Genomic DNA, 26,468 nt, shown 5'->3' on the forward strand with positions numbered 1-26,468 from the left:
TTTGAGAACGAAATCAATATATCTTAAAAACACTTTATAAGATAAAGAGCACTCAAATCATCTGATTTTGCCTCTTCTGTTTCTTCTAATATGATGAGAACAGAATAATCTTAGGCAACCTGGGGAGAATGTGAATAAGAGAGAGCTACCTCAAATAGGATTACTTGACTTTTTGGTGCCAAGAGCCTCAGACTACTCAATGGAGTGCAAGGAAAAGATTAGTGCTTCACTTAAGTCAGTATTTTCCCACAAAAGAATTAAAATTATACCATGTTGCTCTGAAGTTGAAGTATTTGCTTAAGAAAAATTTCTTCTATAGAGACCCAGCATTATGTCTTTAAAACATGCCATTATATTGCCCTGCTGGGGCAGCTCAGTGGTTCAGCATTGACCTATGAACCAGGAGGTCACGGTTCAATTCCTGGTCTGGGCACTTGCCCAGGTTGTGGGCTCAATCCCCAGTATGGGGTGTGCAGGAAATAGCCGATCAATGATTCTCTCTCATCACTGATGTTTTTATCTCTCCCTCTCCCTTCCTCTCTGAAATCAATAAAAATATATGTTTTAAAAATTCTTTTAAGGTGGCCTAACCTAATTTTATCCAAAAAAATGAAGAATGTGAAGGAGAAAAAAGCCAACAATTTAAGTAAATTGAAAAGAAATCCTTTCCCCTTCATTAAGGCTTATTTAAAAGATAATTCTTTTTTTTGTAAATCTTCACCCGAGGTTATTTCTTCCATTGATTTTTAGAGAGAATGGGAGGGAAGGAAGGAGGAAGAGAGAGAGAACATCCATGTGTGAGAGACACATCAACTGGCCGCCCTACCGCACTTGCCCCAACCAGGGCTGAGGATGAAACCTGCAACACAGGCATGCGCTTTTGACTGGAATAGAACCTGAGACCCTTCCATGTGTGGGCCAACGCTCTAACCACTAAGCCACGCTGGCCAAGGTAAAGATACTTCTTAAGCCAAGAGATAAAGGAAAATTCCAGAATTAACTTTCACCCCAAATATCAGAATCATAAGCTATCAACATTTTAAAATTAGAATCACAGTTGCCTTCACTCAGGTTTAAACTATAAACAGGTCAGTAATGATGATAAGACAACTGAAGTTTGCAGTTTCTTTTCCTTTTCATTTCCAAAAACCAACGTCAAGCAGTAAGGAATATAAAGATCAGCAGTGGATTGAAATCTTTTAATCAATCAACAGAAGGAAATATCTTAGTAATCCAAAACTTAAAAGAACTGATATTAACACATCCAGAAGACAAGCTTTGCTTGCTGTTGGAAGTAAAATGACATAAGAAGTACGCAAGACAACAATAAATTAATGAAGCAGTCTCAAATGCTCTTTTAATCTCTAAGAAGATGGTAACTTTGAACACATCTCAGGCCCTTGAATTAGTCAAATTTCCTGTAATCCTTAAGAATGTTTATGAAAACTAAGTGTTTCATTTTACTCCTGACAATAGGCCTCAAATATGGGATAAAAGGATATATGTGGGGGGTTAAGAACACATATGTAATACCTTAATCAATTAAGAAAAAAGAAAAAAGTTTTAAAAAATAATAAAGGCTTAATTCCATGGGGCCATGGTACCACCAAAGGTACCCTACACACAACACACTCTGACTCTACTCTGGGTGGTGAAAGCCTACTAGTAAGTTCTAAGTTCACTAAACAAAATTTAAATCTGAATAAAACAAATCACTTCTACCCTAAAAGCAGAGAAATGGGATAAGAGGAATACAAATAAGTGACCCACTAAGAAGAAAAACTAGTCAGAAAGAAAATCTACCGTTAGTCATATAAGACATTTATTTATCTTAACCTCCCCATTCCCTGAAAACAGTATGATCCTGCGAATATAGCTGTTAGCTCTGTCTCTGCCTATGGGAAGTTCAACAAGAACTCTAGGAAGGAGTTTCTATGTAAGCAGTCACCTGGGAACTGTATATGCTCCTTACTCCTGAAGTTGTCCTGATTTAAAAAGACTATGGTGACAAGAAATCAATTTATCAAAACTTTTACATTTAGGTCAACAATTGAGAGGTTTGAGGGACCAATGCAATCAAGAAGAAAATTTTTCTTTTAAAATGCCTACTCTTCTTTCCAATAATTGGCTACAGTCACATGGCCAATAATCAAAATCCAGACATTTGCAAAAGAAAGGAAATGCTGATAAGGTACATGAATGTTCCTAAAGACATTTGAAGACAGTTCTCATCTAGCCACACTTACTTCCCTCAAATTAGATTTGAGTTGTTTTAGAAACTCTCATAGCCTGTTGGTATGAATGTAAATTGGTACAAAGTTGGAGGATAATTTAATACTATCTAACAAAATTTTAAAAGTATAAGCCGTTTGGTCCAGTAATTGTATTTCTAGGAATTTTATCTACAGATATAGTAAAATGTGTCAAGAATGTGAATGAAAAAAGGGTCTATGGAAAGTAACCTCACAAGGTTATCCTCTTATATAATAAAAGGCTAATATGCAAATTGTCCCCTCAACCGGGAGTTCGAATGGGAGTTCGACCAGGAGGCAGGGCTGGCTGGCCAACCGCCCATGGCCCCTCCCCCTGGCCAGTCAGGGGGGGCCTGGCCAGACCCCACCCGTGCACGAATTCATGCACCGGGTTGCCTCTAGTCTGATTATGAATCCCTAACTGGGCAGATCATAGTGGGTAGCAACCCACCCTGGCATATTAACTTCTATAGTAAAAGGTTTATCATCTTTGCCTTAAGCAAGCCCTGTCCATTGTTCTTGTGTATCTAGGTTAACACACCTTTAAAATAACTACCCTCAAGAGAGTACCTAAATCTTGCTAATTATCCTATAATCCAATCCCTGCCTTTCTTTCTCCTACCTTCATGTAATCCTCCTTAGTTCCCTCAATTTCAAATGCATAAAAGAAAATGCAAAACTGTTGTTCTCTGGAGAATTTGAGATCTTGCTTCCTAGCAATTGTTGTCAGTTTTGGTTCAAATAAACTTTCATAAAAATTCTCTACAGATTTGGACATTTCTTATGTCAAAAAGATGCATGTAAAATGTTTCACTGGAACCCTGGTTATGACAGTACACACTTACACACAAACTGAGAACATCCTAAATGTTCCTAAGGGACAGATTAAGTAAATTAACATATATTCATACAATGAAATCTTACACAACTATTAAAACAATGACATAAATGCTAATCTCGACAGAAACCAAGATGGTGGCATAGTAAATGCCTGAACTGCTGCCTCGCACAACAATTTCAAAACTACAACTAAAAGACAAAACGAACACCATCCAGAACCACAGGAAGGCAGGCTGAGTGGAAATTTTACAACTAGAAGGAAAGAGAAAAGCACACTGAGACTCAGAGGAGCTACGGAAGTGCAGAGGTACGAAGGCGCGCACGAGAGGAGAGGGCTGGTAACTGAGTACGCGGCTGGCTTTCTCAATCAGGAGGGAGACAAAAGCTCCCGACTGCTCTGAACTCCAGTTCCGGGCGAGACTCCGGGGACCCAGACTCATACGGGGAGAAACTGGACTGTCTGGCAGCGGGCGAAACTCGAGGGCGGCTTTCTCTCAGAGGTGCTTGAGGCAATTACCGCGGGACACTGAGACCCAGGGGCCTCTTAGGGCAGGGCTGATGGGAAGCCATTGCTGTTTGCTCCGCCCTGAGACTCCGCCCCATCCAAGTTGAACGCAGAGGCTTTTGCATATGAATGGCCTGGTCCTTTGAATTCTAAACTTACCTAACAAACTGCAGCTCAGCTGAGTCAGTGAGACCCAGAACATCCAAAAGAAGGCCCAAGGTCCCGCAGCAGCTTGCATTGCTTCACAGCCGGGCCTCATCTGGGCACCTCCAAAACCCAAACAAAGAAGAGGAATCTGCAGATCTCTCCATAGCTCCTGCTGGGTGGCCTCAGACAGAGGCTAAATTAGCACCTCCTTGGAGATCCAAGAGCCAGTGTACCCAGGGGTCAGAGTAGGACCATCCAGATTACAACTCCTCAGATCCATAAGGGACACACTCAGGGGGCAGACTCAGTGAACACCAAAGCCCCATTGAAGCAATTCTTGTCTCATAAGGGTATCTCCAGCACAGAAGTTCTCCCAGAGTAGACACAACTGATCCTCACAGCCAATTGGCCTGGAGGTCAATTCCTCCCAGTGATACCAACAACAATCAAGGCTTGACTACAAGACTGTGCACACAGCCCACAAAGGGGTACACCAATAGTGTCCACCTCAGGTAACTGGGGAGGCTGAGCCACTGGGCCCTATAGGACACCTCGCACACAAAGCCACTCTATCAACTCAGGGAAGCAGCCAAAATGCGGAGACAAAGAAATAGGTCACAAATGAAAGAAATGGGAGGAAAGCAAACGACTGGATATAGAGTTCAAAACCACAGTTATAAGGTTTTTCAAGAATTTTCTAGAAACCGTGGATAAATTTAGTGAGACCCTTGAGGATATGAAAAAGGACCAACTAGAAATTAAGCATACACTGACTGAAATAAAAAATAATATACAGAGATCCAACAGCAGACTAGAGGATCGCAAGAATCAAGTCAAAGATTTGAAATATAAGAAGCAAAAAACACCCAATCGGAAAAGAAAAAAGAATCCAAAAATATGAAGATAGTGTAAGGAGCCTCTGGGACAACTTCAAGCGTACCAACATCCGAATTATGGGGGTGCCAGAAGAAGAGAGAGAGCAAGATACTGAAAACCTATTTGAAGAAATAATGACAGAAAACTTCCCCCACCTGGTGAAAGAAATAGACTTACAAGTCCAGGAAGATCACAGAACCCCAAACAAAAGGAATCCAAAGAGGACCACACCAAGACAAATCATAATTAAAATGCCAAGAGCAAAAGACAGAGAGAATATTAAAAGCAGCAAGAGAAAAAGTTACCGTATTTTCCGGCATATCAGACGACTTTTTAACCCAGGAAAATCTTCTCAAAAGTTGGGGGTCTTATACGCCGGAAAATACGGTAACCCACCCATCATTTGGCAATAACTCACTTTAATTCTAAATTGTAAATACTGTATTTTCCGGCGTATAAGACCCTGGACTTTTGAGAAGAATTTCCTGGGTTAAAAATTTCGTCTTATACACCAGAAAATACGGTAGTTACCTACAAGGGAGTACCCATATGATTATCAGCTGATTTCTCAACAGAAACTATGCAGGCCAGATGGGAGTGGCAAGAAATATTCAAAGTGATGAAGAGCAAGAACCTACAACCAAGATTACTCTACCCAGCAAAGCTATCATTCAGAATTGAAGGTCAGATAAAGAGCCTCACAGGTAAGAAAAAGCTAAAGGAGTTCATCACCACCAAACCAGTATTATATGAAATGCTGAAAGGTATTCTTTAAGAAGAGGAAGAAGAAAAAGGTAAAGATAAAAATTATGAACAACAAATACGTATCTATCAACAAGTGAATCTAAAAATCAAGTGAATAAAAAATTTGATGAACAGAATAAACTGGTGAATATAATAGAATCAGGGGCATAGAAAGGGAGTAGACTGACAATTCTCGGGGGAAAAAGGGTGTGGGGGGTGCGGGAAGAGACTGGACAAAAATCATACACCTATGGATGAGGACAGTGGGGGGGCGGTAAGGGCAGAGGGTGGGGTGGGAACTGGGTGGAGGGGAGCTATGGGGGGGGCAAAAGAGAAACAATTGTAATAATCTGAATAAAGATTTATTAAAAAAATAAATAAAACAATGCTAATCTCAAAATAAAAATGACATACATGTGTCATATATATGCAACGCACACAGATAAAAGTACAGAATACTCAGAAGTTTGAGCTTAAGAGTTAGACTTCTGGCCGAAACCGGTTTGGCTCAGTGGATAGAGCGTTAGTCTGCGGACTGAAAGGTCCCAGGTTCGATTCCAGTCAAGGGCATGTACGTTGGTTGCGGGCACATCCCCGGTGGGGGGTGTGCAGGAGGCAGCTGGTCGATGTTTCTCTCTCATCGATGTTTCCAGCTCTCTATCCCTCTCCCTTCCTCTCTGTAAAAAATCAATAAATTAAAAAGAAAAAAAAGAGAGAATTCCTGCCCTAGCTGGTTTGGCTCAGTGGATAGAGCATCAGCCTGAGGACTGAAGGGTCCCAGGTTTGATTCCAGTCAAGGGTACATGCCCAGGTTGTGGGCTCAATCCCCAGTAGGGGAGTGTGCAGAAGGCAGCCGATCAATGATTCTCATCACTGATGTTTCTATCTCTTTCTCCCTCTCCGAAATCAATAATCCTATCTAATAAAAGAGTAATATGCAAATTAATCATCACTCCACTACACCCACAAGCCACGCCCACCAGCCAATCAAGAGCTAGTATGCAAATTAACCCCAACCAAGATGGCTGCGGCCACTGAGCAAGCAGGAGGGAGGCTGGGTTTCCCCGGCGATGGAGGAAGCCAAGCTTTCCGCACACCCTAGCCGGCCGAGGCCTCGACTCAAGGCTACAAAGTTTCAATTATAGAAGATAAATCCCAACAGAAATGGCGGCAGCCACAAAGCTAGAGAGAGCAGGAGGCTTGGGTTTCCCCGGCAATGGAGGAAGCCAAGCTTTCCGCCTGCACTGGCAGGCCCAGGCCTCCACTCAAGGATACAAAGTTTCAATTATAGAAGATAAATAAATCCCAAAAAAAATGGCGGCAGCCACAGAGTTGGAGAGAGCAGGAGGCTTGAGTTGCCCCCCGCAATGGAGGAAGCCAAGCTTCCATAGACCTGGCCTGCCTTGGCCTCTGCTCAAGGCTACTAAGTTTCAATTATAGAAGATAAATAAATCCCAGATACAGGGCCTCCGCTTGGGTCGCCAGGGGGCATGGCTGGCCTGCAAACCACCACAGGCCCCTCACCCAGGCCGCCCCACGCCCCAAGGGAACCCCCACCCTGATCCGGGACACCCTTCAGGGCAAACCAGCCTGCCCCCACCCGTGCACCAGGCCTCTATCCTATCTAATCCTATCTAATAAAAGAATAATATGCAAATTGACCATCACTCCAACACATAAGATGGCTGCCCCATGTGCTCAAAGATGACTGCCCCCATGTGGACACAAGATGGCCACCACAAGATGGCTAGCAGGGGAGGGCCGTTGGGAGGGACCAGGCCTGCAAGGGAGGGTAGTTGGGGGCCATCAAGCCTGCAGGGGAGGGCAGTTAGGGGTGACCAGGCTGGCAGAGGAGGGAAGTTGGGGGGAACCAGGCCTGCAAGGAAGGGCAGTTGGGGGAGACCCAGGCCTGCATGGGTGAGCAGTTGGGGGTACCAGGCCTGCAGGGGAGGGCAGTTAGGGGTGACCAGGCCTGCAGGGGAGGGCAGTTAGGGGCAAACAGGCTGGCAGGGGAGCAGTTAGGCATCAATCAGGCTGGCAGGGGAGTGGTTAGGGGGTGATCAGGCTGGCAGGCAGAAGCGGTTAGGGGCAATCAGGAAGGCAGGCAGGCAGGTGAGCAGTTGGGAGCCAGCAGTCCAGGATTGTGAGAGGGATGTCCGACTGCCCTCAAGGGGTCCCAGATTGTAAAGGGTGCAGGCTGGGCTGAGGGACACCCCCCACCACCACCCCATGCACGAATTTCTTGCACTGGGCCTCTAGTAATATATATTTTTTGAAAAGTCAGACTTCCTGATTCTGTATAGAGTTCTTACTTAACTAGGTATGTGACCTTATGCAAATCCCTTAACACCTCTCTGCACCTGTTTTTTTTTCTTTTTTCATTTGTAAAACGGGAATAATAATAGCATCTACCTTTAGAGCTTGTGAGGATTAAACAAGTTAATTAATGTGAAGTGCTTAGAACAGTTCCTGTCACACTGAAAAGCCCAATTACTAGTAAGTGTCAGTATTAACAGCATATCCAAGGTACTAAACAGATATGGGCAAGCAATCACAATGGCTAACATCAGAGCAAGAGAAGTTGGGACAGACACAAATAGATGTAATGGAGAGAAATTTTGAGAGTAGAATTTTCAGGATTTGATAATAAACCTGTCTCACACTTGGACCCAAGTTGTAAAAAGCCCAGGCGAGTGTGTCTCTGATTAAGAATGTTGGCCAGCCGGGTCCGGGGGGGCCGCGGGCCCCTGGATCCGGGTGAGCCTGGCCCCGGGTCCGGGTGAGGCCGCGGGCCCCTGGATCCTGGTGAGCCTGGCCCCGGGTCCGGGTGAGGCCGTGGGCCCCTGGATCCGGGTGAGCCTGGCCCCGGGTCCGGGTGAGGCCGTGGGCCCCTGGATCCGGGTGAATCAGTGCCCCTGGGTCCTGCCGAGACCAAACCAGAGGGAGTCGGACCTGCATTACCACCATTTGTCCACCATCCAGAGCTGAGGGGTCAGTGCCGACATGTACTCATAGGGAACTGGTGGACATTGATATTGGGTCTCAAAAGAACTGTTGGTCCAGAAAGAAACTCACTACAGACTGATTCATTTGCCTGTCAGCATAACTATTATTGCTCGTCGCACATTCAATTCTTATAAGTATATCTCTAGTGACACATGATTTCGCTCATCTAGGGGAAATGATGAACAACATAGACTGATGAACAAGAACAGAACCAGAAACAAGGAGGCATCGATCGGACTATCGGGCCTCAGAGGGAGGATAGGGGAGGGTGGGGGGAGGGGGGAGAGATCAACCAAAGGTCTTGTGTGCATGCATATGAGCCTAACCAATGCTTAAGTTCAACAGAGGGTTGGGGCATCCAAGGGGAGGGGTGTGGGATGGGAATGGGGGGATGAGGACAAATATGTGACACCTTAATCAATAAAGAAATTTAAAAAAAAAAAAAAAGAATGTTGGCCAGCACACCAAAGGGTCATGGATTCAATTCCCAGAAGGGCAAGTACCTGGCTTGTAGGTTTGATCCCCCACCCACGTCAGGAGCATTCAGGAGGCAACCAATGGAAGTGTCTCTCTCACATCGATGTTTCTCTCTCTTTCTCCCCCTCCCTTCCACTCTTCCTAAAAATCAATGTAAAAAATATCCTCAGGTGAGATTAACAACAAAAAAGTGCTGTTCCTACTTAAGAAGCACTTGTTCCTAATATGCTGACTACTTAATTTATAAACACATTGAATTTAGTATTAGTTATTTTTATATGTCTTCTCTCCTCTTCTACACTATCTTTTTTTTAACACTATTTTTTTGAGGACTAAGGTAATGTTATTTATCTTCATATACTCTACTCGTGTGTGTGTGTGTGTGTGTGTGTGTATTTTTTTTTTTAGAGAAAGAAAAAGAGAGGGAAAGAGAGAAAAGATGTGAAAGCAAAACATCGATTGGCTGCCTCCTGCACACCCCCTACCTGGGATCAAGCCCACAACCCCCACATATGCTCCAATTGGAAATCCAATTTGCAACCTTTTGGGGCATAGGATGACGCCCAGTGAACCAAGCCATACAGGCCAGGATCCTATGCATATATTTTTTACATAGTAGGTGTACAACAAATGTTCTGTGACTATATGAATGGTCAGGCCTTTTCAGTTCCCCAAAACTAGAGGATTTAAGTGGTTACAAAGTAAAGAGAGCTTTGATAGGTGGGAATCAAATTTTCTCTTTATCATAATAATTAACTATCATTTTCCTAGACTGAACCTGTCTAGGATAGAAAAAACCACCTGTGTTCTATAATCTAGGAATTAGAAAAATAACCCCATATCACTGATCAGAACCTTGGATTTTCTGACATAATTTTGGATTTACAACTACAGATGAATCTAAAAGACAGATTTCATGAACTAGGTAATAGAATTCCTAAATGAAGTTTATTAGCCTAGTAGTATTCAAATGTTATTCAATGTTAACTAAGAGAATAATGGATATAAGTTTTTAAAGAGCAAGACTTATAGGCAACAGGAAAGGTACACAGCCATAAACCCAAATACTTTTCAATGAAATTTTTTGTTGTTTTAAATATATTTTTATTGATTTCAGAGAGGAAGAGGGAGATAGAAACATCAATGATGAGAATCACTTTTCAGCTATCTCCTGCACACCCCCCACTGGGGATCAAGACCACAACCCAGACATGTGCCCTGACCAGGAATTGAACCATGACCTCCTGATTCATAGGTCGACACTCAATCACTGAGCTACACCATCTGGGCTCCATGAAATTCTTATATCCATAAAAAGATTTTTACCCTTAACGTTTTCATTTAAAGAACAAGCAAATTCTCTATGCACAGACTTGAAAAAACAAAATCTCCTTTATTATTAAACTAGAGGCCCGGTGCATAAAATTCGTGCACTTGGGGGGGGGGGCGTCCCTCAGCCCGGCCTGTGCCCTCTCACAGTCCGGGAGACCTCGGGGGATGTCCGACTACTACAGAGGCGTGAGAGGCTCCTGCCACCGCAGCTATGCTCGCCAGCTGTGAGCCTGGCTCAGGGCTTCTGGCTGAGTGGCGCTCCCCCTGCGGGAGCACACTGACCACCAGGGGGCAGCTCCTGAGTTGAGCATCTGCCCCCTGGTGGTCAGAGTGTGTCGTAGCGACCGGTCATTCTGCCGTTTGGTCGATTTGCATATTAGCCTTTTATTATATAGGATAGAAAACAGCATGATGTGGAAAACAATGCTTTTATGTAAAAAGAAGACTAGAAATAAATCCATACACACAAACACACACACAAACTGAAATAAAAGAAAGGAATAACAATGACAGGGTTTAAAACTTGGCAGGTGAGAAACAATTATGAGAAACTTTCTGATGTATATCTTGATTTTTCTAAAAAGATTTGAACCAAATTTAATGATTTTCCAATAATCCTATCTAATAAAGAGGGAATATGCTATTTGCCCATCACACCCTCACAAGATGGTGGCACCCACAACCCCTAAAGAGGGTATATGCTAATTGGCTGTCACACCTTCACAAGATGGCAGCACCCCACAGCCACAAGATGGCGACACCCAGTCCCCTCCGCCCCGCCTCATCCAGCCTCAGTCCCCCAGTCCCCTCCGCCCCGCCTCACCCAGTCCCCACAGCATCCCGCGTCATCCAGCCTCAGTCCCGCAGTCCCCTCAGCACCGCCTCATCCAGCCAGAGTCCCCAGTCCCCTCAGCCCCGCAGGGGAAGGCACTTGGGGGCAATCGGGCTGGCAGGGGAGGGCAGGTGGGGACAATCATGCAGACAGGGGAGCAGTTAGGGGTCAATCAGGCCGGCAGGGAAGCGGTTAGGGGGCTATCAGGCTGGCAGGTGAGTGGTTAGGAGCCAGCAGTCCCTGATTGTGAGAGGGTCCCAGATTGGAGAGGGTGCAGGCTAGGCTGAGGGACACCCCCCTCAGCACCGGGCCTCTAGTAACAATATAAAAGCAAAGATATTTGGTATAACCTTGATTATAATGCCATAAAGAAAAGTACTGCCTAACCGGTTTGGCTCAGTGGATAGAGCTTCGGTCTGCGGACTGAAGGGTCCCAGGTTCGATTCTGGTCAAGGGCATGTACCTTGGCTGTGGGCACATCTCCAGTAGGGGGTGTGCAGGAGGCTGCTGATTGATGTTTCTCTCTCATTGATGTTTCTAACTCTATCCCTCTCCCTTCCTCTCTGTAAAAAATCAATAAAATATATTTAAAAAAAGAAAAAAAGAAAAGCACTGTGATCCAAGAAGCCAAGTGAAATTAAAGTTCTATGACAGGAATCAGCTGTCATAATGTAATCACATTCAGTTTAGTTTTATGTTGTTTGATCCAATATTTAAAAAGTATTGAAAAACCCAGTCTAAAATTCACATGGCATCTTAAGGGATTCCAAATAGCCAACACAATCTTAAAAGAGAACTCAAAATTCCTGATTTCCAAACTTAGCCAAAACAGTATAGTAATGGCATAAAAACAAACATATAGACCAATGAAACAGAGCACCCAGAAATAAACCTGACATATATGATCAAATGATTTCCAACAAGAGTACCAAGATCACTCAATGGAGAAAAGAATGTCTTTTCAATAAATGGTGCTAGAAAATCTGGATATCCACAAACAAAAGTGGATATCCACAAACAAAAGAATGAAATTGGACCCGTTACCTTACATCATATACAAAATTAACCAAAATGGATCAAAGACATAAATGTAATAACTAAAACTATAAAAGCTTCATTACAATGGATTTGGAAGCAATTTCTTGAATACCAAAACAAAAGCAATGAAAGAAAAACTAAACTCTATCTTATCAAAATTAAAAACTTTTGTGCATCAAAGAACAGTCAACGGAGTAAAAAAGTAACCCACAAAATGGGAGAAAATATTTACAAATCCATATCTCATAAAGGATTAATATTCAGACTATAGCAAGAACTCCTACCACTCAACAAAAACAACCCAGTTAAAATATGGGCAAGGACTTGAATAGGCATTTCTCTAAAGAAAATATACAAATGACCAAGAAGTGTATGAAAAGATGCTCAACATAGCACTAATCATTAGAGAAATGCAAATAAAAACCACAATGAGGTACCACTTCACACCAATTAGGATGGTTTTTATTTTTTTAAGGGTTTAATTCCCGGTCAGGACTTGATTCCCAGTCAGACACATGCCTGGATTACAGGCTTGATCCCCAGTGGGGGAGTGCAGGAACAGCTGATCAATGATTCTCTCTCATCATTTATGTCTTTATCTCTTGCTCCCTCTCCCATCCTCTCTGAAATCAATAAAAATAATAGTTCTTAAAAAAAATCTATGAAATCATTTTTTTTATCTTGAAAAAAAATGAAATAAAATAACCCCGGCCACGGTGGCTCAGTGGCTGAGTGTCGACCTACATACCAGGAGGTCACGGTTCGATTCCCAGTCAGGGCACAAGCCCAGAGCACGCAGGAGGCAGCCAATCAAAGATTCTCTGTCATCATTGATGTTTCTATCTCTCTCTCCCCCTCTCCCTTCCTCTCTGAAATCAATAAAAGTATCTTTTAAAAATGAATAACCAGCAAAAACTAATGTGGTAGTCTAGACAGCACATGGAAGATGTGCTAAACAGCCCCATTAACAACAAAATTAAAATGCTAATTTTCAAATGTTCCTTCAGTTAATTCATAAAACTATACAATGGGTAAAAATCTCACTGTCCTCTAATAATTCTCTGCACTATAACAGTACCCCGTGCACAGTCCTTTTCACACCCTCAACCCAACTGAACCCAGAAGACAGCACAAAAATCACACATCTACAGACACTTTTAAGTGTGTGGGTTTTTTTTAGTACAACTATATCATATTGTATTTTGTCTCTATGAATATGATCAGGTATTCAGCCAGCCAGAATAGAAGGTTTAATTTGTAAATGAAGACTGTCCAGATTCTAACCTTGGTTATACTCTTTTGTGACATATATCACTCTGTATTTTACAAAATTGGGGAAGTTACAATTTATTATCAGCCAGACATCAAGGCCTTGGTAATACAAAGTCATGCAACAATCAAAACAATTCACAACAGATGGTACCTATGTATATACAGTAATCCATTAGATCTCAAAGACATTGTTCACCATTATTTAGGCTAAAAACATCTTATTCCTTTGAATTCTCAAGGTTCTTAAAGATGCACTAGTTTTTTTAAAGATGCTTCTGTCCTCTGCAAAATACACCTATAAAAGGTCCTTTTCCAGTCACCCACATTCCCTGAAAACATTCAGTTCAATATTAATGCATTATACAGAATTCAATTGGGAAATAGCTCTCCAAGCAGAAAGTGAAGAATTAAAAGTGCAGGCTAATGAAAACTTAGAATTGGATCTTAGTGCAATAAGAGACCCATTTTCTAGTTTCCATTCATGTGGCAGATGATATCTGGATTTAAATACTCTAAAAGCTATGAACCAGGAGGTCACAGTTCGATTCCCGATTAGGGCACATGCCCAGGTTGTTGGCTTGATCCCCAGTGGGGGGCAGCTGATCAATGATTCTCTCTTATCACTGATGTTTCTACGTCTCTATCCCTTCTCCTTCCTTTCTAAAATCAATAAAAATATATATTTTTAAAAATACTCTATAAAAGCAAAACTTTCAAATTCACAATGCACTCAGCTGAGGAACTGAGCATTCTTTACTACCTGAATTACAAAATGAAAAAAGAATGGCATCAGTACCCTGGCTGGTTTGGCTCAGTGGATAGATTATTCACCTGCGGATTGAAAGGTCCTGGGCTCGATTCCGCTCAAGGGCACATGCCCGGGTTGCAGGCTTGATCCCCAGTAAGGGCATGCAAGAGGCAACTGATCAATGATTCTCTCTCATCACTGATGTTTCTCTCTCTCTCTCTCCCTCTCCATTCCTCTCTGAAATAAAAATATATTTTTAAAAAATTTTTTTAAAAAGAATGGCATCAGGAGTAGCATTAATTTATTCATGGGCACTTATTATAAGCCAAACCCTAGTACATAGAAAGAGTGTGATGATATTCACACATCAAATTTTCATAGAACTTATTATAGGCTCTTCTAGCCAACCTGTCCTGGGCAGTAGCAATACACATGACCAATTGTTTTAATCTCTTTTATAGCAACACATCAATCTAGCCATATAAATGTTAGATAGTAGCCCTGGCTGGTTTGGCTCAATGGATAGAGCATGGGCCTGCGAACTGAGGGGTCCCAGGTTCGATTGCAGTCAAGGACACATGCCTGGGTTGTGCGCTCGAACCTCAGTGGGGGGCATGCAAAAGGCAGCCAATCAATGATTCTCTCTCATCACTGATGTTTCTCTCTCTCTCTCCCTCTCCCTTCCTCTCTGAAATCAATAAAAATATTTTTTAAATGTTAAATAGTGATTAGAAAACTGCCCCTCCCTCCAAAAAATGTTATCCTATTAGGGAAATGTTTTCAATATTTTTTTAAAATATATTTTATTGATTTTCTAAAGAGAGGAAGGGAGAGGGATAGAGAGCCAGAAAGATCGATGAGAAAGAAACATCGATCAGCCGCCTCCTGCACACCCCCCACAGGGGATGTGCCCTCAACCAGGGTACATGCCCTCGACCAGAATCGAACCTGGGACCCTTCAGTCCGCAGGCCGATGCTCCATCCACTGAGCCAAACTGGTTTCGGCTATTTTCAATATTTTTCACTGGTAGCTCAAACTAAAAGTATGGATTTCAGGAGTGAACACCATTCAGGTAACCTTTATGCATTTAAAAGATACAGAACAAATTTCTTGTTTCATTTTGTTTTAAAGACCAACATACCACTTTAAAAAAAAACTGAAAAATAAAAGATATCAATCTTCTCTCCTCTGATCCCCAGGTCTATCTGCATGTCTCACAGAAGAAAAAGAATGATGAGCTTTATAGATTTCTTACTGTGATATGACCATCTTTACAGAAAGAAAGGGTTTCTTGCTCCTGGCTCAAGGGCTTCTGCTCACTCACAAAGTTGAAACCTTACTCTCCTGCTTCTAGCATGTTAGATGGAAGAAGGTGGGGCCAGCAGCTCAGTTACAGTTATCCACCTAGAAATTCAATGAAGGTAGGGCCAAGTCAGATGAACTGTGCCACTTATCTTAGACGTTTCACGGGGTTGGGGGCTGGGGAATGCAGCCTCCACACCAATGAAGTTTCTAAAAAATATCTGGCCTAATGTCACCATACTATTTCTCTGGAAAACCAAAAAAACAAAAGCAATCAACTCCCTCACCCTCATTCCAAAGTTGCAACTCATTAAAAAAAATTCAATCCACAGAGGAACTACAGGGAAGCAGAATAGCGAAGTACAGTATTCTCAAAGCATTCAGTGAGATCACTCTAAGATGCTCTTGATGTTCAAATAATTTTGAGAAGCTCTGCATCCTTTAGCCATTCTTTTACCACTCCCAATGTACAATGCAAGGCTATGGGAAGTCATGTGGTAAAGAAATCTGAGCCCTGGACAGTAGCTCAGTTGGTTAGAGTGTTGTCTTGATATGTCAAGGTTGTGGTTTCAATCTCTGGTTAGGGCATATACAAGAATCAACCAATAAATAAATGCATAAATAAGTGGAAAAACAAAACAATGTTTCTCTCTCTTTCTCTCTCAAATCAATTTAAAAAATGAAATCTGCCTTGCCCTGGCTGATGTGGCTCAGTGGGTTGAGCACTGTCCCAGGCACTAAGAGGTCACATGTTCAGTTCCTGGTTGTGGGCTCAATCCCCAGTAGGAGGCGTGCAGGAGGCAACTGATAGATGTTTCTTCGCTTTTTCTCTCCCTCTCTCTCTCTCTCTCTCTCTCTCTCTCTCTCTCCTCCCCCCCCCCCCGCCCCCCCTCAAATCAATAAAAACCTATTTAAGCCCTGGCTCAGTGGTTAAGAGCATGGGCCCACACACCAGTTAAGGGCATGTATCTGGGTTGCAAATTCAATCCTCAGCCCTAGTCAGGGCACATTCGGGAGGCAACCAATCGATGTGTCTCTCTCACATGGATGTTTCTCCCCACCACATACTCTCTACAAATCCATGGAAAAAATATCCTTGGGTGAGGATTAACAAAAAACAAAACAAAATTTAAAATAAAATAAAATCTGCCTTAATTTAATGCAGAATTTTTCAAAACCTACTTGATCATATAACTTTTTTTTACATAAAATCTTTTAATACTGAGAACTATCATGGGTTTTGCTGGGTTTTTTTTAAAGGCACAATAGCCCAGCCAGCGTGGCTCAGAAGTTGAGCATCGACAAATGAACCAGGAGGTCACAGTTCAATTCCTGGTCAGGGCACATTATCAGGGTTTCCGGCTCGATCCCCAATAGGGGGCATGCAGGAGGCAGCCAATCAATGATTCTCTCTCACTGATGTTTCTATCTCTCTCTCTCCCTCTCTGAAATCAATCAAAAAATATTTTTAAAAATAAAAAAGTCAAAACAAAAGTCTATAAGAAATTATAGGAATATGGTAAGATCAAAACTTTTGGAATCAGAGTTGTTCAAATAATGTTATATTCACCACTTTTATTAATATGTGAGATTCCAGCAAAATGACAAGTTCCCTGGATTGAGTTTTCTCATCAGTAAAAAGATCTCCCTCACAGAGTTACTATAAGAATTAAAATAGTAAAAAGCCTTACACAAAAAAAGTGTTTAACAAATCAGCTTACAGTTACTTTTTAATTGATTTCAGAGAGGAAAGGAGAGGGAACGAGAAGTAGAAACATCAATGATGAGAGAGAATCATTAATGGGCTGCTTCCTGCACACCCCACAATGGGGATCAAGCCCACAATCTGGGCATGTGCCCTGAGTGGGAATCGAACTGTGACCTCCTAGTTCATAGGTCAAGGCTCAACCACATAGCCTCGCTAGTTGGGCTGCAGTTACATTTTTTAAATTCCTTTTAAGTTCCAAAAGTTGCAAAAATGCAAATTTCTTTTAAATCTGAGAAAAAAATATAAAATTCATGACTGAGGAACTCCATGAGAAGTGTAACTTCCCAGGATTTTGCAACCTTTTTATCCACGGGGATATAGAAAAAGCCTTTAAATTTGCCACACTTAAGATGATATACAGGAGTACACTACACCTACTGAAAAAAATGACATGAAGAGGCCCTGGCTGGGGAGCTCAATTGATTAGGTCATCCCAAAATGCCAAGGTTGCAGGTTTGATCCCCAGTCAGGGCATATACTAGGCATACCAGTTAATAATGCGGATTTTTCAATAGATGGAGTTACACATATGTTGACATATATTCAATTTGATATGTATGCTATTTTATTGTATTGACAACAAGCTTCAAAACTTCATGTCAAATTTTCTGAAGGTGTTAACATCATAGGTATTTTTACGCTTAAAAATGTCAAATTTCAGCCCTAACCCGTTTGGCTCAGTGGATAGAGCGTCGGCCTGCGGACAGAAAGGTCCTAGGTTCGATTCTGGTCAAGGGCATGTACCTTGGTTGCGGGCACATCCCCAGTAGGAGGTGTGCAGGAGGCAGCTGATCGATGTTTTTCTCTCATCGGATGTTTCTAACTCTCTCTCCCTCTCCCTTCCTCTCTGTAAAAGATCAATAAAATATATATTTTTTTAAAAAGTCAAATTTCGTGCCCCCAAAAAAAGAACATTTGCGGAAAGTTTTAATTCATTACTTTATTTTGAAGAAAAGTGCTGCTGAATACTTCGGGAAGCTTATGGTGAACATGCTCCATCTCAAGATACTTGTGAATGCTGGTTTAAACGCTTTGAAAGTGATGATTTCGATGTGAAAGACAAAGAACATCCAGGTCAACCGAAAAAGTTTGAAGACCAACAATTACAAGCATAATTGGATGAAGATGAATGTCAAACTCAAAAACAACTTGCAGAAAGATTAAACGTTGCTCAGCAAACAATTTCCAATTGTTTACAAGCAATGGGAAAGATTTTAAAGGAAGGAAAATGGGTGCCACATCAACTGAACGAAAGACAAATGGAAAACCGAAAAGTCATCAGTAAAATGTTGCTTCAATTGCACGAAAGAGTCTTTTTTGCACTGAATTGTGACTGGTGATGAAAAGTGGATTTATTTTGAGAATCCCAAACGCACAAAGTCATGGGTTGATCCAGGGCAACCATCAACATCAACTGCAAGGCCAAATCGATTCAGAAAGACAATGCTCTGCGTTTGGTGGGATCAGGAAGGTGTAGTGCAGGCGTCCTCAAACTACGACCCGCGGGGCCACATGCGGGTGTTTTTGCCGTTTTGTTTTTTTGCTTCAAAATAAGATATGTGCAGTGTGCATAGGAATTTGTTCATAGTTTTTTTTAAACTACAGTCCGGCCCTCCAACGGTCTGAGGGACAGTGAACTGGCCCCCTGTTTAAAAAGTTTGAGGACCCCTGGTGTAGTGTATTATGAGCTTCTAAAACCAGGTGAAACCGTTAATACTGATTGCTACCAAGAACAAATAATCAATGTGAACCACGCTTTGATCATGAAACGACCAGAATGAGCCAGAAGACACAGCAAAGTAATTTTGCTTCATGATGATGCACCATCACACTTCAAAACCAGTTAAAGACACGTTAAAAGATCTTGCCTGGGAAATATTAACCCACCCGCTGTATTCACCAGACCACTTATTCTTTCAGATTACCACTTGTTCCGATCAATGGCACACGCACTTTCTGAGCAGCACTTCAAAACGTACGAAGAAGTGGAAAATTGGGTCTCTGAATGGTTTGCCTCAAAACAAGAAAAGTTCTATTGGGACAGTATCCACAAATTACCTGAAAGATGGGGGAAATATGTAGCTAGCAATGGACATTAGTTTAAACAAAGCACTTTTGATGTTTCTCTTGAAATTATGTTTCCTTTGATTACAAAATCTGCATTATTAACCAATACACCTAGTATAAGGAACAACCAATGAATGCATAAGTAGAACAACAAATCAATGTTTCTCTCTCTATATATATAATCAATTTTTTAAAAAAAAGAAAAGAAAAAGTGAACATGAGAACATTTTGTAGAAGAGTATTTATGGCTTCAGTGATAGAAAGGGCCTCATTATCAATGAGGAAAAATGGGTTGTGAGGAAAGCTCAGTTTGTATCAGCTCATAATAATTAACAATTGTACAGGGCTTTACAGTTTATAAAGCACCTTTATATGACTGACACAGAAACCTAGTGAAACAGATAAAGTAGTATTGATCCTCATTTCTAATCTCAGGAAACCATGGCTTGGAGACTTCAAATGACTCAACCAAGATCACACAAATGATAAATGGTAGAACTAAAACTCCAACTTTGTTCTTCTGCCTCCAGAACATAACAAAAGGAGCAGCTTCTAAATGTATGCAGCATTTTTTCAACCCATAGGATTATTCATTTTAAAATATCTTTAGGTGACAGGCACCATGCTAGGCACTGGAGACACAATAGTAAAAAAAAAAAAAAAAAAATGGTATCTTCTTTCAGGATGTTTATAGACCACTAAGGGGAGATAAATAATATTTATAAATTAGAGTGAGATCCAAGAAGAAAGCATTTCTAAGTCTCTTTAGGCATGTCAGAGAAGGCTTTCCAGAGAAAGCAGCATTTGAAATGAAATTTGGAAGTTGATCTGGGAACTAAAAGAACTGTTATTTGCCCACATATAAACTGTAAGGGAGAAAAGGCAGGCTACGGCAAAGGCCAAAATTACAAAGGGCCTTAAATACTAGGTAAGGTTTAAATTTTACCTTTAACTGATTAGAAACTATTGAATACTTTTGTGAAGGGGACGCTGAATAATCAGGTCTCTGTGTTAGGCCATTGTGAAGACAATATGATCGAGAGTTTAGAATAAGAATGTCCTGGCCGGGTGGCTCATTTAGTTGGAGGGTCATCCGTACACCAAAAAGCTGTGGGTTCAATTTCCATTTAGGGCATTTATCTATGTTGCAGGTTCCATCCTTGGTCAGGGCGTAAATGGGAGATAACCAATCGATGTTCCCCTCTCTCTCTGAAATTAATAACACATATCCTCAGGTGGGAATTGTAAAAAATCCTATATAATAAAAGGCTAATATGCAAATTGTCCCCTCAGGAGTTTGACTGCCCGGGAGTTCAACCACTCACTATAACGTGCGCTGACCACCAGGGGGCGGCGCAGAATGAAGGAAGGTCCCAGCCGGCAGTCAGGGAAGGAAGACCCCAATCAGCCCTGATCGCTGGCCAGGCCTAGGGACCCTACCCATGCACGAATTTCATGCACTGGGCCTCTAGTTTAAAAATAAAAGGGAATAAGACTAAAAAGCAGAGAGACCTATAAGAGATTACGGCAATGTTTCAAATAAGTATTGTGGGTGTCAATTAGAAGACCAGCAATGGAAATACAGAAAAAGTTAGATTCAGAAGTATTAAAAAAAGTAATGGATTAAAAAAAAGGAATAAAAAAGGAATGGATGAGAGAGAATTGACGATGCTCACATTTTTGGCTTAGGTAACTCAATGAATCATAGAAGGGAAACAGATGATAGAAATGTTGTTTGAGGCACCAGTGGAATAGAGGTGAATATGTCCAGCACACAATAGACAACTGGAATAAAAGAACTGGAGTTTAGAAGAGATGTAATAATATTTATATATATGAAGATTATTTTTTCAGTAACCAAGTATTATGTACCATTATTTTAATCATGCTACAAGGTTCACATTTTAAGATCTCATATTATGCTTATCACACTTCATACTTTCGTTATAAACAAACATGAGGTAAACATACATGAGGTTAGGAAAAGTTTTATTCCTATCTGATCAACAAATACTTGAGTATTAACTGTATGTCAGGTACTGAACTAGGTATTACACAAAACAAAATAAATCCATGCCTTCATAGACCTTATACAATAGGAAAGGACCCAAAAAGCAAATCAGTATGTTATAAAGTTGTAAGTGCAATGAAAAAGAAAATGGAGTAAGGAAGGATTAGGAGTAACAGGGTGATAGTAGAAGGAATAATTTGTTGTTGTTGTTGTTAACCCTCACCTGAGGATATTTTTCCATTAATTTTTAGAGAGAGTGGAAGGGATGGGGAGAAACAGAGAGTGAAACATTGGTGTGAGACACATTGATTAATTGCCTCCGACATACACCCTGACTGGGGCCGGATATCAAGCCTGCAACCAAGGTATGTGCCCTTGACCAGAATGGAACCCTAGACCAGTGGTCTGCAAACTCACTAGTCAACAGAGCGGCAAACCGCAGCTCGTGAGCCGCATGTGGCTTGCGAGCCGCAGTTTGCCGACCACTGCCCTAGACCCTTCAGTCCACGGGCCAATGCTCTATCCACTGAGACAAACTGGCTAGGGCTAAAGGTACAATTTTAAATAGTGGTAGGATAAGGTCTCATTGAAAAGGTGTCATTTACTAGTAAGCAAAGACTTGAAGGAAGTTAGAAAATGGTTCAATTGTATTATCTCTGGGAAAAACTCGCTATTTCCCACTAGAGGGAATAGCTAGGGCAAAGGTCCTAAGATAAAGAATGTGGCTGAGCCCTGGCCAATGTAGTGTGGGTCGGTTAGAGCATCCTCCTGTGCACTAAAGTGTCTTGGGTCCACTTCCTGGTCAGGGCACATACTCAGGTTGGGGGTTCAATCTCACACTGTCAGGGTCAGGGCATGTAGGGGAAACAACCAACTGATGTTTCTCTCTTTCCCTCTCCCTTACTCTCTCTAAAAAACAACAACAACAAAAAACCCACACATATATACAATAAAAAACATATCCTCGGGTGAAGGTTTAGAAAAAAAACAATGATTGATATACAGGGGTAAGCAAAAATAGGTTTACAATTGTAATACGAGTAAATAATACAATAATTAATAAATAATACAAGAATAAACTGTTTCACATACAACTATAAACCTACTTTTCCCCACCCCTGTATTTAAAGAATAAGTCAATGTGGCTTGAATGGAGTGAACAAAGCGGGAGGATGATAATCAAAAGAGAAGGGGTGAGGAGGGCAGGCAGATCATGTAAGACCTTATAGGCCACTATAAGGACTGGCTTTTACTCTGACAGAAATGAGAATTCAAAAATGATGAGACTTACCCAAAGTCATATACTAGTAGCTAATAAGTGGCAAAGCAGCTAGGATTTGAACCAATATATCTAGACTCTCTACACCTGTGTTCTACTATTCCAATTTGCCACTTATTAGCTCACAACCTGCCTCCCACGAAGTGTAAATTTAAATACTCTCAACAAGCTAATTTTATAAGTACCTTCTAGGTAAGTGATCACAAGCTCTCCAGTTAATATTTCTACTCCCTCACAACCATAATAGAAATTTATTAATCCTAATATCTAACTTAAATCCTACTAACACTGCAGCCTATATTTATATTACAAATCCCACCTTCCCCCAAATGAGACAAAATTAAAAAAAAGCTTTGCTCAGAAGGCTTAAAGCATGACTTTCAGGTTCAAATAACAGAAACCTGAAATTATTTTAAAAATGTATACTAGCCAGATGTGAAAAGCAACCAGAGAATGGCTCAGGAAGTATTGTCATTTCCCTTAATAGTTCACTGGTTAGTATTAATAACAATTATGTTGTCAAAGAAGCTTTTGCAATTAGTAATGACTCTTTGAGGTCTGGGATATGACCACTTCATACCTCAAAAGTAACAAAATATATGCTCTTATTCATCAGTTGCTGTTGGTACTATAACCCAAAATTCTTGATAGTTTCTTGCCAGATGATAGCAACTTAAGAAGGCAATGGCAAAAAATAGAGGATTTTTGAGGGAGACACCATCTATAAGGTATATGAGACAGGTTAAGCCCTTAATGGCACTGGTTCAATCCTTTCCTACTGGATGAACTCCAAACTGGACAGGAATATTTCACATATCCATAAGATAGAAGGTAAAAGATGGAACATGAGGCGGGAGCATTTCAAATTAGATCTACTCTTCAGAGATTTTCATCATTAGTACACAAATGTAAGAGCCTCTCTGCTTTATGGACCTTAAAGCCACCGAAATCCCCAACCAGTAACCTACAGAAAAAGCATCAGAGGAATTACTAAGAATAAAACAAATAATATGGCTAACAGAAGCTTTCCCCCCCAAAAGCCAGTCCTTTTCAACAGAAATTGAACTGCCTTATGTGTTATCTTTTCTCAGGCTTAGCCAATGCAGGCGAACTGCAACTTTGTGTGGCACTGTCTGATAGGTTGCTTTTTTTTTCTTCTGAGCAAGAGGTGGACAGCTTTAGGCCAGGACTAGATTTATAGTCAATCTGGGTTCATATCTTTTTTTTTTTTCTTTTTCTTTCCCTCCAAATGGCCTCAGAAAATGCCTATTGTGCCTTGATAATGTACTGATTCAGGACTCTTAAGTACTGCAAAGGATCTGGAAAAGAAAGTCCCTCGGTCCCAGTTATGGTTCAAATCTTAGGATGTCTATAGCATGTTTTAATCAACCAAAGCTGGTTTGGTTTTTCTCAATGAGCCAAACAAAATGAACATTCTGAGTTGAGTGCAGAGGGGCTGCTTGTCAGCATGACTCCCAATGGGTGGCTAATACGGAATATGCTCCCCAGTCTAGAAACCAGGACAGCACAGATACTGTTCCTCTACACATGAACCTCCAGTTTGGTGGGTGTGCAAAGAAGAAAAAAATCAGTAAATTAAAACCAGAGGCCTGGTTTCCATATACACTACTGCTTAAGGCTAGTATGAAGCTGGAGATCCCAGAATATGACTAGGATACTATTACTGACACACTGACCCTTCTTCCACACTGCTGTTCTCTAACCAAAACCCAACCTGGTAACCAGGTCCAGCCAGAAGGAAAAAAAAGGGGTAGGGAATGGGGAACACGGGGACCGAATGGGGACATTTGCCTCCCAAAAGGGAGAGGACAATACACAGGTTTTTTAATATACTTTAAGGCTATCAGATTCAGAACCAATTTCTCACATCTTCCTCCCCACCTCCGTGTGGCCTTATGCTAAACACAGCAATAAGAGTTTCTGCTAGAACTTAAATGTGAAGGGCTGATCAGGGAACCTGGTTAACATTGTTCCTAGATTCGTATTTGAATGCAGCCTCTATTCAGACCCTATTCGGACTGCCTCTAAACAGGAAGTTAACAGACATCACCCACAGTCAGGGGAAGCAAACCACAGTGTCATAAAACAAAGATGGATGCTGCTGTCAGCTACAAATCACTCTCACCTCATGGAAAGTGTTCTTAAATAAGGAATAGGCAGGACAAAAGTCCTTAAGCTTCACCTCTTCTCAAACTGGGTCACTCAGCCCACACACAGGTCCAGCCTTCTGATACCTGCTCATTAATACTTTTCTTCCTCAGTCTTTACCAAGATGACTATCACTGCCACTAGACTAAAAACTACGTTTTTCTAAAAACGGAAGACAGCACTACCAGATCAGTACTCCCATTAATTAACTCCTTATTCATACAACCTATCTGCTCAAGAAGCCCAAGGAAAAACTATCCTTAACCCAGCCCATCCCAAAACAGTCAGAGACTGGGTATCAGTCACACAAAAAACAGCATCATTTCCAACAGGTGTGAGTCTTCCCTCAAAATAAATCGATCTCCTCAGCAGCACCTTTAGCAGCTCCAGAAGTAGCCTCCCTCCCAATCAAGTACCAACAGAAATGCTACTTTTAGCATTCTTATCAAGACTCTCCAGCATCAAAAGTGGTTATCAGACTTTCAAGAGTCAGTGTATCAAAGAAAAAACACAATAAAGTTACCATTAAACTCCCAAGTAGGTTAATCTCCAACATATAGACAACATATGGACACCATGTTGCTGCCAGAAAACAATCAGAAGTTCATCTGCACTGAAAGGGGGACTGGAGGGCTGGAGGAACATTTCTTTTCATTTTTGTATCACATTTTGTAAAAGTAAATTTTTAGAGAGAAACGTGTTTCAAAAACTCAAAAACATCAGCTCTTCTCCAACACAGATCTGTTGAACCTGCTTTTTATTCCAGCTGCTGCAAGTCCAAGTCTCTGTTGCAGTCTGCTTTTGCTTTGCTAAAATTATCTCCCAGCTCCGTTTCACACAGAAGGGCTTCAAATAATTATTGATCAGAAATGAGAAAACTGTTCCTGGGAGGCTACCTGATTCTCCAGATGACAGAAGCAGAAAAGGTTGCTAGTCAGCCACCCACCCACCACAATGCCTCCATCTCCAACTCAGTGCCAGTCCTATGAGCTAACAGCTAGTGTCTGGAAGGAAGTTGATGCTGGGGAAAGAGTGCAAAGAAGCTACCTTCCCTTTATGAGGGGAGAAAGGTCCCGGGCCAGCGAGTGGCACCCAAACCTTGGCACTCACAGGAGTGGCTAGCTCCTTAGTGTAACTGAGAGCAGGGAAGCAAAAAGTACTCTAAGTCCCGGATTGGTTAGGGAAGGGTAAGTTCTGATTCCACACAGACCCTCAAGCAATGAACTGGGATAGAGACCCGGTGTGTCCCAGAAGCCCAGCTGCGGAAAGGGGTGGTTTGGTCGCTACACAAGATAAGTGTCCACACAGACTGAGACAATTCCCTTTTCCTAAGGGAGCGCGAGGGGGACCGTGGACGACGACGACGAAATAAAGGGGTCGGATTCTGCGCTCCTGATTCCTTTACCTAAATAAAGATAATTACCTCGTGCTTCCTTTACCCTTCAGAATCCCCCATTTGTCCCAACCGCCGCCAAACACCAGACTGAAAGCAGGGAGCGGCCCCCGCACCCTGAGGGCACCACCGGGGGTGGAAAGTTAAAGGGGGGGACGCGCAGAGAGGAAAGAAGGGGAGCATGGCGGGCATGAGGCAGTGACTGAAAGCGGGGATGGCGGGGGAAACGGGGCGCGAGGGAGGGGAGAAAGAGTAAAAGGAGAAGGAATGAAGGGAGCGGAGGGCGCGCGAGGCCGAAGTGAAAGACCGGGGCGCGCGCACGGAGCGGGGGGAGGGGATGAGGTGAAGGGGGAGCGTGATGCGGGGGCGCGCGGTGCCGGGGTGGGGGGAGGGGGACGCAAGGCGGGGG

The 26,468-nt window shown here is 42.0% G+C and overlaps 1 protein-coding gene across 3 annotated transcripts in view; it reads right to left on the bottom strand.

Moving 5' to 3' along the window:
• The window catches only part of GATAD2B (GATA zinc finger domain containing 2B), an 82,276-nt gene that overhangs the window by 55,384 nt on the left and 424 nt on the right, over positions 1 to 26,468 (bottom strand). The window contains exon 1 of one of the 3 annotated variants that reach the window (XM_079762182.1): positions 15,326 to 16,290. The exons of the other annotated variants lie outside the window; for them this stretch is intronic. Coding sequence (XP_079618308.1) covers positions 15,326 to 15,339 — 14 coding nt within the window. The 5' untranslated portion in view covers positions 15,340 to 16,290. Of the gene's footprint in view, positions 1 to 15,325; positions 16,291 to 26,468 lie in introns of those variants that run through there. 3 annotated transcript variants of the gene reach the window in all.

The sequence above is a fragment of the Cnephaeus nilssonii genome, assembly GCF_951640355.1.
Source record: "Cnephaeus nilssonii genome assembly, chromosome: 21".
In the NCBI taxonomy this organism is placed as follows: domain Eukaryota; kingdom Metazoa; phylum Chordata; class Mammalia; order Chiroptera; family Vespertilionidae; genus Cnephaeus; species Cnephaeus nilssonii.